This window comes from Photinus pyralis, unplaced genomic scaffold (genome assembly GCF_008802855.1).
Source record: "Photinus pyralis isolate 1611_PpyrPB1 unplaced genomic scaffold, Ppyr1.3 Ppyr1.4_LG4, whole genome shotgun sequence".
In the NCBI taxonomy this organism is placed as follows: domain Eukaryota; kingdom Metazoa; phylum Arthropoda; class Insecta; order Coleoptera; family Lampyridae; genus Photinus; species Photinus pyralis.
In genome coordinates, this window is record NW_022170511.1 from 42,872,019 (window position 1) to 42,889,925 (window position 17,907).

Here is a 17,907-nt window from a genome sequence, read left to right on the forward strand (position 1 = left end):
ATACTCGATTTTGTAATAAATACATATAAACGTCTACCGAAATAAAACCCGGGTTAATTAGCTTAGTCAGGTTGAAATAAATCAAGAGAATTTGTTAGTATGTATTAATTAAATCGTCTCTAAAAGATTTAAATCACTCGGAAACGATTTAAATCTTTTCGAAAGTATTTAAATCTTTTTAAAAGATTTAAATCATTTTTTAAGTTCAAAATCAAAGATAGTTTTCATGAAGATTTAAATCTTAAATCAAAAATCATTTTCCGTAAAAAGATTTAAGATCAAATGATTTAAATCGAAAAAAGTATTTAAATCATAAAAAAGATTTAAATCTTATTAAAAGTGACAGCTCTGCCTACATACACTATATTTGGATAGTGTCTCGAGACCAGGCGAGACCAAACGAGACTAGACGAGACGAGACGAGACGAGACGAGACTGAACCAGGACGAGACGAGACTCAGACTTGGTCTCGTCTCGAGGTAACGAGACGAGACGAGACTTTCGAAAGTCTGGTCTCGTCTCGTCTCGCGGCAACACTACATTCGTTATAGTGCTAACGGACGAATGGACGGACAGACACCACAAAATTATAAACTCGCTAGGAGCTTGTTAATAAATGAATTAATGATGAACCCAACACAGACAACGGAAAGTGACGACCAGGATAGAATGTTGTAACTTGCTTTTTAAGACTTTTATGCCGTTCATTTTGATTGCAATTACCTTACAGGAAAATGGATCTGTTCACTTAAACAGGAAAATGAAAAGTTATCGCGCGCCTGATTGAGTTGACTCGAATGAAGACAACGAAAATAAACTCGCAATATCAAATAATGACGTATATTAAAAAAAAAATCAAAAATCCATACACCGCTTCTGCTTATCTCGTTTCGTATTTAAATTTTATTTTAATATCCGATACTGAAATTTTCTATTTCTTCCTAGTAGCCACCCTTTTTAGCGCATTCTTTGAGTTAAAAAATGTGCTATTGTTTGCGTTTTGTCCGTCCGTTTGTCCGTCCGGACCCACTTCTGCCGTTTTGAACGACTTCTAGGGGATCGATGGTGATCCTGAACGAAAGCATATGAAAACTTTTGACAAAGAAAAACTCGTCACATGAACTTAGTCTCCATGACAACGTAATCTTCCGTGGAGCGGCATGGACCAAGCCATTGAATAAAAAAACCAAGCGTAATTGTACCTGCCTTGTGAGTGGTGAAAATGCAGGCCCCTGCTGCCATTGGGAGAATATGGAACACGATGTAGAATACCTTGTAAATGAATGCAAATGTTGTGCAGATACAGCAATGACCCAAGTCACCCAAGTATGATAATGGTTCAGATAATAATTGAAAAAAAATTCATATAGATTTCGCAGGACAATTCCAAGGACATTATTTCTTTGCTCGCTCCAAATGGCCGGAAATTCAAGCTTCAAAGACCGTGACAATGCTAACTCTGCAAGAAGTATATAGCCGCAATGGTGTAGCCCTATATTGGCTATATCCCAATCGGGTCAAAGTCAAAATTACGTTTATTACATACTTACCTATACCACAGATTATTTATACGGTATATCTTGCATCTTGCGTCTATACCAAGAAATACACATTAATCCCTTTGTCAAATAATTTATATATTATATATATTAATAATTTGGGCTAATTTACTATCAAAAAAAGAATGTACAAAACGTAATCCTATAGACGTAATCGGCTGCATCATATAAGATTGTGAAGGTTGAAATTGCCTTTTCTACATTTCTTGAGTATTGTTTGCTAAAATATCAACACAATCGGGTACCTAAATGGGATAACTTTCAAAATTAAAATATCAACTGGTTCAAAACAAAATTCCCCCAGTTAAGTAATATTAAAACAAATTGACATCTAAATAAATTGCACGGTACCCCCCAAACTATTAACTTTACTTGTTCTGAATTACAAAATAGATAGAAAATAGATTATGGTATCTTCTAACGTTTTCAGTCCTAATCCGATGTTGCGTTGACCTCCACAGATTTTCAGTAGTGAATCCTTGGGAGTACATTTGCATTGGTTAGTATATGGAATTCTGATGTGTGTGTATAATTTATATGCATATACGCTGGGTAGAGCCATGGGGTAGAGCAACCAAGGTAAATTTATACACAGGCAAATTATTTACTAGCGTGGGATTTGCGAAAGGAGAATTCGAAGGTAAAGTACCACAATAACGAGAATTGTTGACTGCATTAATGTGGGGAATTAGTTGTTCCTGTTTATATGTTGTACATTAATAGTCATGGCAACGCTGCAAAAATTAAAAAATAACAAGAATTAAATGCTTCTTTTGTGCGCGTGGGTCGTTGTTTACTTTTACGACATTTATACTAATTACTTAAACTTAAACTTGTAAAATAGTAGGTATTTTACATTTTACATTACTTTTCAATACACGGTATAGATAAGCGCTCCTCGTCCGTTACTTGTAGAAACGATAAACAATTTTCCCATAACTCTTTCGCGATCTTTTGATTATTGACAATACTCGGCACCGAAGTCTCAACCGAGTTCATGAAAAATTTACCTGTTACATTGTCAAGATTTTTTGAAATTGCCACGTATATGGAACCCTGAGCTCCTTCTCTACTACTCTAAAAAGGCAGGTATTAAATTATTTTAAATGAAATCCACGAAACTTACTCTCAATAGTAGTTTAACGCATACGCACATAATTTTTCCTAGGATATTCCATTCGCGCGCAATTCCTGTGTAAACTAAGCATGGATCGACAGTGTTAACGGTAACGCCGCTACTTTTAAGCCTCCTCGCCAATTCATTTGTCAGTATCACGCTACATAATTTAGAGTTGGCATAATTGAACATGGACACTCTTGCAAAGATGGATGGAGAAAAATAATTTAAATCGTTGATATTCAGTTTTGCGTAGTGAATGGATGTCGATCCAACGTTCACAATTCTGCTAGATTTTGTCCTCTTTAACAAATCTGAAAATATCAACATTAGAATAACTTCTTGCAGACAAGACTCATTTCTCTATATTTACAGTTGACATGAACTCCCATCAGGATCATAAATATATATATTACTCTACGTAGGTACAACACAAGTGAATAATCAGCAAAAAAAGGGACACAGACAAGATGAGATTTTCTACGGTTTTGAAAAACGGAAAATTATGAGTAATGGTATGAACAGATGCAGTACGTATTTAGACTTTTGCTCTAAAATAATTAGGGGAGCTAGTAATTGACCATAAATAAATTACCATTGAAATCCCTATGCTGCGTCGCGCTAGGCACCACCCTGTATAAACTGTGTGCATACTAGAAAACAAAACCTACAAAGTTTTTGGATTATGTGAGCAAGGAATATAGTTAACCCACCTATATTATTAACCTACAAAAAAATGATTCAACTTACCTATCAAAAGAAGAGTAAGAAGAAACGGTCCTAAGCTATTGACTTGTAAATTTTTACTGAGGCCATCAACCGTCCTTCCACCTTCCATTATAGCGCCGGCGTTATTAACTAAAATGTCTAACCGGTCCTCGGAATTATTTATTTCTGCAGCAAACGCCCGAACAGATTTCAACGAGGCGAGATCCACTATCCTTACAAATACGTTGGGATTTTGCGTGTCCTCCACAATTTTCTTCCTGGCTTTCTCCGCTAGGGGGATACTTCTGCAAGCCAAAATCACCTTTGCGCCTCGTATTGCGAACTCGAATGCCGTCGAAAATCCGATCCCTAAATTATTCCACTTAGCTACCAATTTGTTGAAGCAATTACTGAACTCACCACTATTGGCGCCTGTAACTATCACCGTTTTACCGGCTAAACAAACTGGACTTTTATTCCATTTCGTCCTCAATCTTGCGATTATTAAAACTACACCTAACAAAATCGGCAAAATCGGAGCGAACGCTAGCAATAGATATAACGCTGTCATTTTCAAGCGTAAGGTGATAAGCAAATCTGCTCGATTGGACCAATGGTCCCCCATATATTTCAACAAATCTTACATAATCTTACATAAATATAAGTGGCGATCAATGTTTACGTAATTAAATGACAAGTTATATACAGGATAAAATGGCAAGGCGTACGGATGGTCGCTAGTGTGCTGTATTTGCGTAAGCAAATCTGAAACACCTTCGTGGCCATTCTGTATACGTAGAAGAAGTGCTATTTGTATTAGTATGGGTTGCGATTTACAAGTGCAATATAGTAAACAATGTCATAAACTTTTACAACATTCGAACCGAACACTCTCCAATTTCAAAATTTACTTTACAATGCTCAACAATAGTTACTTATGTAAGAATAGAATATCAATTCCTTTCCAGTTTTGGCAGCTATGTATGATGAACTCAATAAATGTTTATATAACAGCCGCATACATATGTAATGGAATTGTATATTAAAGGGATTGTTCTGCAAAAACAAAAGCAGAAGTTAAAGTACGTATCTGAAAAGATAACATTTTTTAGATAATCAAACGCTTCCAATAGCCTTTTTTGCACAACAAAAATTCCATTTGCTAACTTAAGTCTCGAGGACAAGTACTCAAATAAGCAGATATATAGGAAGTGAAACAGTATAAATCTAGTTCAAAGGAGAATAAAGTGAGTGTGGGCACATTTGCTTTTAGGAGTATCAGGGTCAGTCAATTTGTTGTGTATTTTTTTTTAAATATGATATTATTAGACTGGCGCTGATAACTGGTGGTCGGCCCTAATTAGTATGGACGTATCTTTGCGATTTTTTGCAAAGCATTTTAAACCTAAAAAGATGGCTTCCAGGAAATTGATGTGTTCCTCCTTTTCCTACTGTGTCCACCAGCCATGGGTACGCTTTCTGCCACACTATTCCCCCCAACCTGACAGAGAGGAATCTGTAAAGATTTCCATTTGGTAGGAATCTTGTTTTATATCATTATGGGCTCGATCTAAATTGCGTAGCCACCAAGAAAATTCATCAAGGATGGGGATATTCATTCTTGCGTTAAAGTTCAATCTTTGTTTACGAAGGCCAAGTACTTGATTCGCTCGAAAGATTTGGTATATAACCATCCATATTTGACGGCAGGACATGCTGAAGCCAGCGTACCAGTAAAACGGGCGAAGTCTCGAATTTTACATGTAGTTTTGGATAGCAGGTGTTTTCTCTTTTTTGTCCTGCGGAAGTTCCATAAGTACGCAGGGAGTAGAAATGTAACATAAAGCCCAGAAATTGACAGCTTTTTGATGGAGTAATTACGCTTTTCTCCCTATTAATGATAAAACCTAAAGATTCCAAGAGATTGACAGTAAACTCTGTATTTTTAATGGAATTGTCGAGTGTTTCCGAGATAATTAAAAAATCATCGAGATAATTTACGCAGATAATGTTATTTAGTCTGAGGTGTTGGACCACTGGTTTGAGCAATTTTGTAAACATGTGAGGAGCTGAAGCGAGACCAAAGAGAAGACAAGTAAATTCAAATAATTGATGATTATGTATACACCTCAATGTGATGTAGCAATGGACACGAGGAAATAGGCATCCTTTAGATCAATGGTAGTTAAATACAAATTCTTTTGGACAAGCTTCAGCACCGTCCGTATGTCTTCCATCTTAAAGTGAGGGGCATCGATGTGTTTGTTTAGTAGTGCGAGAATGAAATTGGTCCATAAGTGGTTTACACTTTACTATAACGCCCGATTTTAATAAGTTGTTTATTTCCCCGTCCATTAAAGACCGTTCCTCTGAAGATAAAGGAAACACTTTTGGCGGTACAAATTGTACAGGTGTACTGATCAACGGTAAAGGATATCCCTTAACCCACTTAAGAATCACCTTATTCGATGTTTGTAGACTTTCAGAAAGCGTTTGACACAATAAATCTTAGCAAATTATGGAATAAGCTACATGCCATTGGAATAATCTCAAAGATCATCTGAACTGTAAAAGCCATATACGAGAAGACAAAAATCACTATAAATAGTAATCTTCAAAGCACCGAAGCTATAGACATGACTACAGGAGTTATGCAAGGCGACTGTCTCTCACCTCTACTGTTTGCGATATATATATCGGATATCATTTCTTACTGTCAGAAGAACCATTGTGATGGTGTCATATTAACACATATTAGATCACTGATCATGCTCCTTTATGCAGACGACGTGGTTATCTTCGCAAACAATGTGTTAGACGCCAACAGAAAATTGAACATCCTAAAAAACTATTGCGAGGAGAACAAGCTTACCATAAATATTAATAAAACCAAGGTTGTGGCCTAGGTTGTGGCTTTCCATAGAGGCAGGAAGAAAAAAAGTCTGGGAGTATTTGTGTTCAACAATTCTACTTTGGAAATTGTAGAAGAATACACTTACCTAGGTATAACTTTCTCATCATCCGGTGTTTTCAAGAAAGCTTGCGAAAGTTTCATTGAATAATCTTCCAGGGCAATAGCAAGGGTTAAAAGCACTTTAATGAAAGTAAAATCGGAATGCCTTGAAACAAAAACTAGGTTATTTAAAGCCATTGTGTCGTCAGTACTACTGTACGGTGCAGAGATATGGGCGCTGAGATATTTAGAGATGGTGGAGAGAGTTCAAGTGAAATATTATAAACAAATATTTCATTGGCCAAGCAACACCCCCAACTACATGGTTAGAATGGAAACCGGACAGATATATCTAAAAATACAAATTATTAAAAATACTCTTAACCTGTGGGAAAGAATCTTAAGACTACCCGAACATAGACTGTTAAAGCATTCTTACCATGGCTTACTTAATCTAGATAGAAGTTCTCATAACAATCCAACAATGAACTGGGTAACTCAAGTGAAGGAAATTCTATTAGAAATTGGAGAACACTCACTGGTAAATAATATACTTTGCGTCAGAGACATCACACTACAAAAAGCAAGAGACGACATACTAGAAAAGGTCACAAACCAAGAATTGAGTAGGGACGTGGAGTCGGCCATTAAATCAAAATATTCCCCCATCTACCGTAATATTAGCAGTTTAACTAATATGGAAGTGTATATGACGTTTAAGCTCCCAATAAATAAAGTGCGATTAGTCAGTCAACTAAGAATTTCAGGCCAAAAAGAACTTCGGTTTTATATAAATAGATGTTCGTATGTGATTAATACCGAGTGATTGTGTACCATGTGCAATTTGGATTTCTGAATCAAAATTAATTTAAAAATTTGTTGCTACTGGGGGTAAAATGGTTCCTCTTAGTTGAGGTAAAATGGTTCCGGAGTCCATTTTACCTCATTTTTTGTGGCAGTAAATTTATAATGGCCTAATTAAAAATTAAAAATTCTGAAATCCTACCTTTGGTAACTCCATTTGACATTTCGCCACCATCCGTGGCACCTCCCCAAACTAGAAGTTCAAGACCTTCTCAAGGGGCAACTGTCTTTACTTCGACGCCAAACTATGTTGCAGTAAAAGAAAAATCAAAACCATCTAAACCACCCTCCCAGGCAGCTAAAAAGGCTGTAACGAAAAACCTCTTTTCAAAAAAGAAAGCAAAAAAAACAAGTGTTCAGGAAGCTAACAATGCTTGCATTTTTTGTGAAGAATTGTTCAGTGAATCTCGGTCGAAAGAAATTTGGATCCAACGCATTCTATGCCGAAAATGGTGTCATTTACTGTGCGCATCTGTTACTGGGAAGCAGAAAGTGTACACTTGCGATTTTTGTAAGTAATAATCATTCAACGTTTGTGTTACAGTAGGGACCATTTTACCCCAAGTGTGAGGTAAAATGGTCCTTTTGCAAGTATTTTTAAAAATCATATTTTCTTTTTTGTTTTATTTTCTTCAAGGAAATTTTTTGTTTTGAAATATGTATTAATATAGCCTTTATGTTGTTTCAATGTTTTCAATTATCTTGTTTTTTTATCATTTTTGACCCACTTTTCTGTTAAGGGAACCATTTTGCCCCACTTTCCCCTATATGGAATTCTGATGTGTGTGTATAATTTATATGCATTGTGACGTTATTAATTTTTATTGAACAGTCTGTATGTGGGCCAGAAAACATCGGAGCTAATCCCATACTTGCTTATCACAAAATGCATGCACGCAGTGCGGTCACTTTTACGCGAACCTGAGTTGTACAAGCACGGTAAATTTTGAAGGTAATTGCATTACTGGCTTTTAGCAATTGTACATATACGAACAGACGAATAGCCGTAAATCTTTTTATTATTAAAAAGGGCAGTTTTGGTTCCCTACTGTATTTGGGAGGAAAAATTAATTAGCATTGGCATTCCTAAGCTGAGGAGGATTGGTTCAGATTAAGTTAATATCTGTTGGTGTACGGAGTGTCATTTAGACTCCGGTTACGGCAGATTATTAAAACCTGGTTGGAAAGTGGCCTACCCCATTGGCTTACCATCGTTACGGACAACGACGTTGAGATTCGCTCTGATCACCTGGCCGTCTCGTCCCGACCTTCTGCGACACGGCACCTAAGGGCTCCAAAACCACCTGGGAGTTCCTCCTTACTTACCGGGAACAGCACCATCTTGTCTTCCATCAGTACCTAGCGTGTAAGGGTGAGCGTTGCGAGTGTATTAGTGCTGGCGGTACACGACGATTTTCATGGGAATGGTGCATTTAATGATGCACCTTAAAAAATGATTTGACCCGTAGTTCCTGAAATTTCATCCCTTAGGATTGGAATTTGAGGGCGGGGGTTCAAGTTTCATGTGAAAAATGTTGAAAAATGTAAATTTATCCACCAAGGCCTGTTTGTAGTCACCGCCGCAAGATTCTAACATGTTGAATGAACGCAATGCAATGGTCAGAATTTCCGAACAGCCACCGGAAGTTATGATAGACCCCCATTTTTAAAAATGGCCGCCAAAAAGTGAAACTTAATGGAGAGCCCAAATGTTGGAGTGTTTGGTATTTCAAATGTTTTTGAGGTCTCTGAATACGTCTGTTACCACAAAAATACGAATAAACAAACCATATGGCCTTTTGGCCGCGAGATAGGGAAATATCGAATAGGCAATGGATGGCAAGTTTTATGAAAATAGGATGTGGCTAGGCACGTTTCAATTTTCGAATTAATGATAACATATTAAGGTATGTATTGATTTTAATGTAAATTAACTTCTATTTGTGGACATGTGCATGTCGGTGCTAATCATATCGACATATCCTCAATATCAAGGTCGGGGTCAGACGAAGAGATCGTTTCGTCCAAGCATGGTTCCACCAGCCTACACGGTGTTCCGTGCAGCCATAAGGAGGAAGCTGATGGCCGCATCATCCTGCATACCAAGGATATGGTGGTCTACGGCGCAGAACGTGTTGTGATCCGGAGCACTGACACCGATGTTCTGGTCCTGGCGGTTTCGTTCTTCTTCAAACTGAAAGAGAAAGGACTCAAAGAACTATATGTTCTCTTGGGATCTGGACTCCATCGTCGCTACATCAGTGTGCATGGCATTGCTCAGTGTCTCGGAGAGGGAGAGTCGCATTGAGAGGTTTCCATGCGTACACCGGATGCGATACGGTGTCTTTCTTTGGATCCAAAGGGAAACGTTCAGCGTGGGCTGTGTGGCAGGACTAAACGGCCACAGGTGCATTCGGCAGGCTAGCTTGGTCACTAGATGAAGGACCTGACGCTGAGATCATGCAAGCTTTGGAAAGATTTACTATATCTTTGTACGGTGTGCGGGATGGCACATGTACTAGTGTTGATCAGGCGCGGACCTTTTTGCTACACAGCATAACCAAGTAGGCACTATCCCTCCAACTCGTGGTGCCCTAGTGCAACACGTCAAACGGTCTGCGTACCACGCTGGCCACATCTGGGGCAGAGCTGCAGAATTGACACCCGAAAGTCCCCCAACAACAGATCTGGAGTTCTTGCAGAGAATTTGCTGCACAACGGGCTGCGAGACGCAGCGATGCTGTTGCCGCCGGTACCAACTGCCGTGTATCTTGGCGTGCAGAAAGTGCAAAGGGCAATGTTCTAACCAGACAGAAATTGACTCCAACCAAGATATTGAGGATATGTCCATATCATTAGCACCGACATGCACATGTCCACAAATAGAAGTTAATTTACATTAAAATCAATACATATCTACCTTAATATGTTATCATTAATTCGAAAATTGAAACTTGCCTAGCCACATCCTATTTTCATAAAACTTGCCATCCATTGCCTATTCGATATTTCCCCATATCGCAGCCAAAAGGCCATATGGTGTGTTTATTCGTATTTTTGTGGTAACAGACGTATTCAGAGACCTCAAAAACATTTGAAATGATACCCAACACTCCAACATTTGGGCTCTCCATTAAGTTTCACTTTTTGGCGGCCATTTTTAAAAATGGGGGTCTAACATGACTTCCGGTGGTTGTTCGGAAATTCTGACCATTGCATTGCGTTCATTCAACAGGTTAGAATCTTGCGGCGGTGACTACAAACAGGCCTTGGTGGATAAATTTACATGTTTCAACATTTTTCACATGAAACTTGAACCCCCGCTCTCAAATTCCAATCCTAAGGGATGAAATTTCAGGAACTCCATCGTTTCACTCCCAAACGGCGAGGCGCCCATATTGTAACCATTGTAGATATTTTGTTAATTGTTATACCCCCCCCCCGTCCACTGAGAATTAGCCGGCGCCAAAGTGCTCGTTATAGCATATATACTGGGTAGAGCAACCAAGGTAAATTTTTATACACTAGCAAATTATTTACTAGCGTGGGATCTGCCAAAGGAGAATTCGAAGGTAAAGTACCATAATAACGAGAATTGTTGATTGCATTAGTGTGGGGAATTAGTTGTTTCCGTTTATGTACATTAATAGTCATATGGTATCACAGGCATTCCGCTCAAATTACTGAGCTCCTTTCTAACGGGGAGGTCTCAGTTTGTTGAACTCTCCGGTCAATTTGGCAACGTAACGAATCATAAATTCAAATCGTCTGAACTGGACTACAAAATTGGAACGCCCCAGGGATGCACCTTAGCTCCACAACTCTTCGCGATTTTTGTCAACGACCTGGATAGGAAGTTTAACGACCCGAGCATTTCTCTTTGCAAGTATGCAGACGACACCTCCTTAGTGATATCGGATCCTAATTTAGACACCCTAGCACAAAAGGCCTGTGATGCTATAACATGCATAAGAGAGTGGTGCGATTCTAACCAGCTAAAATTAAACGAAACCAAAACTGGCGTAGTAAGCTTCTGCAATAGCCGAAATAACCAAGCGAGACGTCCTAACATTATCATTAATGGGAAACTGTTGCGCATTACCAGTGGTGAACGCTTCCTTGGAGTAACTGTAAGTGACAATCTAAATTGGAGCTCTCACATCGATCAAATCTGCTCGAAACTAAGAAGTGCATGCTATGCAATTATATGTTTGAGGCCCGTGGTAGGGCAGTCTGCTCTACTGAAGTACTACTATGCCCAGGTCCAAAGTCAACTACACTACGCCATTATTATATGGGGCAACTCCAATGCAACTGTCAGACTGCTGTTACTGCAAAAACGGATCGTACGTCATATGTGTAACTCTGGCATGCGTGACCACTGCAAACCTCTTTTTAAACGCTTGCAAATAATGACTGTGTACTCCCTATATATCTATAACTGTGTGCAATTCGTTTTCGACAACTCATATCAGTTTACAACGAAGGAAGAGATCCGCAGCTGTGACAGGAAGACTCGTTTCGGTTCTAAGCTGACCGTCCCTCGACATAATACCACCCTGTTCGAGAACTCTCCAAAATACATGTGCATTAAACTTTTCAACAGCCTCCCTATTGATCTCCTGAAATGCATTCAGGCCTCCTTTATGTCTAAGGTTAAAATGTTCTTTCTAGATAATCCGTTCTATAGTGTCAACGAATACCTCTGCAAAACCTAATTATGCCTTTCTGTGTGTTATATGTAAATGCGTGTTACTGTTAGTCTGGTTGTAGTCAATTCTGTAGTTTGTATGTATTTTTCAAGTCGCGTAAAATTTAAAATGACGTTTCCAATATTATCTATACACTGTAATCAAAATGGAAAAAATAAATATGAAATAGTTATGGCAACGCTGTAAAAATAACAAGAATTAAATGCATCTTTTGTGCGTATGGGTCCTTGTTTACTACGACATATAAAAGTTACTAATTACTTAAACTTGTAAAAGAGTAGGTATTTTACATTTTACATTACTTTTCAATATACGATATAGATAAGCGCTCCTCGTCCGTTACTTGTAGAAACGATAAACAAATTTCCCATAACTCTTTGGCGATCTTTTGATTATTGACAATACTCGGCACCCAAGTCTCAACCGAGTTCATGAAAACTTTACCTGTTACATCGGCAAGATTTTTCGAAATTGCCACGTATATGGAACCCTGAGCTCCTTCTTTACTACTCTAAAAAGGCAGGTATTAAATTATTCTAAATGAAAACCACGAAACTTACTCTCAATAGTAGTTTAACGCATACGAACATAATTTTCCCTATGATATTCCATTCCCGCGCAATTCCAGTGTAAACTAAGCCTGGATCGACCGTGTTAACGGTAACTCCGCTACTTTTAAGCCTCCTCGCCAATTCATTTGTAAGTATCACGCTACACAATTTAGAGTTGGCATAATTGAACACGGCCACTCTTGCAAAGATGGATGGAGAATAATAATTTAAATCGTTGAGATTCAGTGTTGCGTAGTAAATGGTTGCAGATCCAACGTTTACAATTCTGCTAGAATTTGTCCTCTTTAACAAATCTGAAAATAGCAACATTAGAATAACTTGTTGCAGACAAGACGCATTTCTCTATATTTACAGTTGACATGAACTCCCAGGATCATAAATATTATTAATCTATGTACAGCACAGGTGAATAATCAGCAAATAAAAGGGATACATTCCCATATTAGTTACGGTATATGTTGTTGGGGAGCGGCTGCCCATAGTATCCTTTCTCCTATAGAAAAACTACAAAAAATGGCGATACGATCAATATGTCAAAAAAGTAGAATGACACCATCTCTTCCACTTTTTATACACCAGAAAATTATGCCATTAAAGTACTTGTATTTGTTTAAGGTTCTTCGGCAATTTTTTAATATTAGCAACTGTCATGGACCACAAAGAATAAATCAGCTAGTAACAACCAGAAGCATGACCAAGCAATATAAAAAATTGCCAAAAATAAATAAACCCCTATTTCAATGATCACCGTTATATCTTGAACCAAAATTATATAATGTTTTACCGAGTAATTTTGAAAATGTAAGATTAACAAAAAATCTATTAAAAAATATTCAAAAATGGATGATGACTCAAACGACACTTCTGGACAGTATATTAATTATTCTTGCATAACTAAGTCACGTTTGCTGAAAATAGAACAAAAAAAATGATGAAAAAAAAAACTAAAGCTACACTTTAACTCAGGGCTGTATGCTTAGTGCATAGAGAATCCCTTTCCCTATTAAATTTCTTTTTGATGTTAAAAAATTCACTTTCTTTCTTCTCTTTTTTCCTCTTGTTTTTTCCTGTAGATATCTTAAAAAGAATGTTTTGTTTGTTTTACTCTCATGTAGTGAATGCTCATGTATATCATTTTGTATGGGAATAAAGTCAATTATTATTATTATTATTATTAAAATGAGATTTTATCGCCTTATGAAACTTATCCAGAAGACACGGACCGAACTGAACGAGGAACGTACCAACAAATGGAATTTGAAAAAGACGGGAATTTCCCAGCTCTGGGACAACAACCAAGACTCAGAAGCAGTAAGTTACCTAATATTTTATTAGAGGCTCATTACGAAACTGCAAAAGACACAGTTCACCAAATCATAATAGTGGTCGGCGACAAAGGATCACGAGAGGAAAATCGCTGTTTCGATACTTTAGTACATCTACCAATCAAAAAAGAAGCCAGAAGAGGGTTGGATGGATTCAGGGCAAGCAAAGGTCGCCAGGGAAGAAGGAGTGTTGTGTCAAAGCGCCGTGTCCATCACGGACGAAGCCGCGCTGACAACATTCTGGTAAATTGAAGAGGTCCGAGCTCAAGATGCAGCCCTATCGCAGGAAGATGACCTGCCGCTGAAAGGGAAAGTTGAGAAATTGGAAAAAGCAACCGCTCGCCTTCTACAGACGGAATTCAGGTTCAAGGCATCTGAAAAAGACTACACAGATATGCGGTTTTCACTGATATTTTCGTTTTCGTTTCATTTGAAATTTACAAGAAAACATGCAAAGTTTATGTTAACCTTCCGGTAGTGTCGCGACATTTTGCAACATATTTGGTGTCGGCGGTGTGAGACCGCGGTATCAAAAGAAGCTTTTTTTAAATGTAGATTAATCGGCAATTATAGAATTATAGAATTTATTTCCAGTATACCGGTGTCCATTTTTCGAGTGCCACTATGGGGATCTCACTTATCTTAAGAGATAGAAAGTTGGTTAAGGGGGCAAAGTTGCCAATTTTCGTGATGAATAAGAATCTGAAAAGAAATTTGAAATATCTTCAATAGTTTTGAAGATATCGCAAAAAACGCAAATTTCTGATTTTCGTTTTTAATTTTTTTATGATAAACTAATCGTAGTAGACATTTCTAATTAACACATTATTCGGACACTTTATAATGGCGATTTCAAATATGGCATCCTGTTTTTAATTACTTTCAAGATGACGGAGAAACACGTGGCAACTTTAGTTTTTCTTATGGGCGCCATATTGAATTTTGACATTTTTAGATTACGTCTTTTTTTCTCTTTACAACGATATATCACACATGGTGGTTCAGTATCACATTTTTCCTAAAAATACAATTTTTAATTCTTTGAGAAGAGTGCTTTGGAAAAACAAAACGTTCGTTCTTTTGTTGTGAACAAAAGGTGTTTCAACGTGTTCAACGTGTTTATAATAATCAAAACGAAGAAAAAACGATTCACGTAAACGAAGACGTCATTAGTAACGGCGGTCTTTCACACCTCAATATGCGCGCTCTGTAAGTATAATACCAAAAACAGACCCAAAGATTATAAGTACAACCAAAGAGTACCCTACTCTTTGGTACAACATCCATGTGTGCTAGTAGCTTCAAAGGGTTCTAAAGAAGGCAAACCTAGCCCGGTTGGTAATAACTCGGCCAATCTTCGGATTCATACACGATTGACGTTTTCTGCGGTCTCAGAGACCGGGCGACACTAACGGAAAGTTAATGACAAACAGCGTCCTCTACCACTCATTACATTTACTATTCATGTAAAACTTGATTACATGAAGAGAGAAAAAGGTGTCACCTGCATATTACAAATTAACTCAATATGAGCGGAATCAGAAGCAGTAAGTGTATTAAAAAATATTTGAGAGTTTTGGAACCTACGATTCTCTTAACTCACCTGGTATATTTGGTACTATCAAAAGCTTTGTGTTGACCGTTTTCAAAGCATGTGAGGATATTATATTATAAACATACTAGAAAACGCAACCTACAAAGTTTTTGGATTATGTGAGCATAGGAATATAGTTAATTTACCTATATTAACCTACAAAAAAAGATTCAACTTACCTATCAAAAGAAGAGTAAGAAGAAACGGCCCTAAGCTATTGACTTGCAAATTTTTACTGAGGCCATCAACCGTCCTTCCACCTTCCATTATAGCGCCGGCGTTATTAACTAAAATGTCTAACCGGTCCTCGGAATTATTTATTTCTGCAGCAAACGCCCGAACAGATTTGAACGAGGCGAGATCCACTATCCTTACAAATACGTTGGGATTTTGCGTGTCCTCCATAATTTTCTTCCTGGCTTTCTCCGCTAGGGAGATACTTCTGCAAGCCAAAATCACCTTTGCGCCTCGTATTGCGAACTCGAATGCCGTCGAAAATCCGATCCCTAAATTATTCCACTTAGCTACCAATTTGTTGAAGCAATGACTGAACTCACCACTATTGGCGCCTGTAACTATCACCGTTTTTCCGGCTAAACAAACTGGGCTTTTATTCCATTTCGTCCTCAATCTTGCGATTATTAAAACTACACCTAACAAAATCGGCAAAATCGGAGCGAACGCTAGCAATAGATATAACGCTGTCATTTTCAAGCGTAAGGTGATAAGCAAATCTGCTCGATTGGACCAATGGTCCCCCATATATTTCAACAAATCTTACATAATCTTACATAAATATAAGTGACGATCAATGTTTACGTAATTAAATGGCAAGTTATATACAGGGTAAAATGGCAAGGCATACGGATGGTCGTTAATGTGCTGTATTTGCGTAAGCAAACCTGAAACACCTAGAAACGTCAAAATAAAAGAGTGAGATTTTGAAGAAATGTATACATTTTGAAGACGTTGATGTTCCAAAACCCGCGATAAATACTTCGTGGCCATTCTGTATACGTAGAAAAAGTGCTATTTGTATACTATTGGGTGTGATTTACAAGTGCAATAGTAAACAATGTCATAAACTTTTACAACATTCGAACCGAACACTCTCCAATTTTAAAATTTACTTTACAATGCTCAATAATAGTTACTTATGTAAGAAAAGGATATCGATTCCTTTCCAGTTTTGGCAGCTATATTTATGATGAACTCAATAAATGCTTATAACAGCCGCATATATGTATATTAGAGGGAGCGTTCCGCAAAGACAAAAGCAGAAGTTAAAGTACGTATCATTTTTAGCGCATTTTTGCAAATTTATTTGTAAAAAGTAGCTTTTAATCTCACTTTGGCTGGCTGGCTGGCTGGCTGGTCGGCTGGCTGGCAGCAAATGTGGGCGCGTAGAGGAACTCTTGTAGAAAGGCAACGGGTTTACGTGTATCTACAAGGCCGTGTAATTTGTAAACCTTGGGAACAGGGCTACATGATGTGGGGTTGGCGACATCTGGGCGTCGTCCTCGAGCGTAGTATACTAAAGTGAAGGTTTTTCAGTTTTTTCCTATCTTCTACTACAGTTTTGGTCCGATTCTTTTCAAATTGGTGTCGTCGGAAAGATGTAAACGCGCACAACTCCTGAGTGGCGGAATTTTGTTTTTTGGCCTAGGGGCGAAATTAACGACCTTTTGCAAGGCGCGCGCGCGTCTGCGAGAGGTAGTCAACTTCGGGCACCTTTTACCTTCCGTTGCGAATTCTGTCACGCGTTTTAACGTTTCGTAAATCTCGAATGGCTGTCTCTCTTTCTCGTGTCGCCAATAGAAGCTCGAGCAATGAGAAGTGCCCCCCAAAAATTAAGTACTATCTTGTGGAAGGTTTTTAGCGAGATCCACCAAAATGTGGGTGTAATATAAGTATGCACCGAAAAAGGAAATGTGGTAGCCTCCGACAAGATCTAACTGATGGTGGAGAAAAATCTTCAAACGCGAATTGCGGGTGAACGGGACGTCGGAAGTGGGTACCGTCAAAGGGAATGCGGTATCCTTCGACAAGATCTTTTATTCATGGTTGAGTCAAAAGTGGCTAATAGAATACTGATCTGCCACACAAAAATGCCTTGAAGTCCAGTCCCTTCGATCTCACACGAGGACTTTGATAATTTTTTAAGTAATCAAACGCTTCCAATAGAGTTTGCACAAGAAAAATTCCATTTGCTACTTAAGTCTCGAGGACAAGTACCCAAATAAGCACATGTAGGAAGTGAAACAGAATACCTGGATTGCACATGTTCTAAGATACGAAGGTTTGGTAAAGTCATTACTGGAAGGTGCCGTGGAAGGTACAAATTTCCGACCCAGGTTGGAATACATCGACTACATAATGGAAAACATGGGCTCTACCTCCTACTTGGCACTGAAAAGGTTGGCTGAAAATCGGAAAGGATGGAAATCTGTCATAGACCAGTATTTTAATCCGGTAATAAGACATTTGATTGACTTTATATTGC

The 17,907-nt window shown here is 38.1% G+C and overlaps 2 protein-coding genes across 2 annotated transcripts; both read right to left on the minus strand.

The window, feature by feature from the left end:
* Positions 1–1,350: 1,350 nt before the first annotated feature.
* On the minus strand, positions 1,351–3,989 carry LOC116169696 (retinol dehydrogenase 12-like). The gene is made up of 4 exons (XM_031485847.1): positions 3,805–3,989; positions 3,427–3,753; positions 2,686–2,990; positions 1,351–2,636 (listed from the first exon to the last, which is right to left on the minus strand). Exons 1-4 carry the CDS (start codon positions 3,953–3,955, stop codon positions 2,424–2,426), a joined length of 996 nt encoding a protein of 331 aa, XP_031341707.1. The 5' UTR covers positions 3,956–3,989; the 3' UTR covers positions 1,351–2,423.
* An 8,134-nt stretch (positions 3,990–12,123) lies between these two features.
* On the minus strand, positions 12,124–16,529 carry LOC116169695 (retinol dehydrogenase 12-like). The gene is made up of 4 exons (XM_031485845.1): positions 15,962–16,529; positions 15,584–15,910; positions 12,474–12,778; positions 12,124–12,424 (listed from the first exon to the last, which is right to left on the minus strand). The coding sequence occupies exons 1-4, from the start codon at positions 16,164–16,166 to the stop codon at positions 12,212–12,214; spliced, it is 1,050 nt and encodes a 349-aa protein (XP_031341705.1). The 5' UTR covers positions 16,167–16,529; the 3' UTR covers positions 12,124–12,211.
* Positions 16,530–17,907: the final 1,378 nt, after the last annotated feature.

Bases quoted from the DNA above. Each gene is read 5' to 3' on its own strand.
- LOC116169695 (XM_031485845.1), bottom strand. From the start codon at position 16,166: ATGGGGGACCATTGGTCCAATCGAGCAGATTTGCTTATCACCTTACGC. The intron at 15,911-15,961 runs GTGAGTTCAGTC...GGAATAATTTAG, and splicing joins AGTTACAGGCGCCAATAGTG to GGATCGGATTTTCGACGGCA. The intron at 12,425-12,473 runs GTAAGTTTCGTG...CTGCCTTTTTAG, and splicing joins GCGTTAAACTACTATTGAGA to AGTAGTAAAGAAGGAGCTCA.
- LOC116169696 (XM_031485847.1), bottom strand. From the start codon at position 3,955: ATGACAGCGTTATATCTATTGCTAGCGTTCGCTCCGATTTTGCCGATT. The intron at 3,754-3,804 runs GTGAGTTCAGTA...GGAATAATTTAG, and splicing joins AGTTACAGGCGCCAATAGTG to GGATCGGATTTTCGACGGCA. The intron at 2,637-2,685 runs GTAAGTTTCGTG...CTGCCTTTTTAG, and splicing joins GCGTTAAACTACTATTGAGA to AGTAGTAGAGAAGGAGCTCA.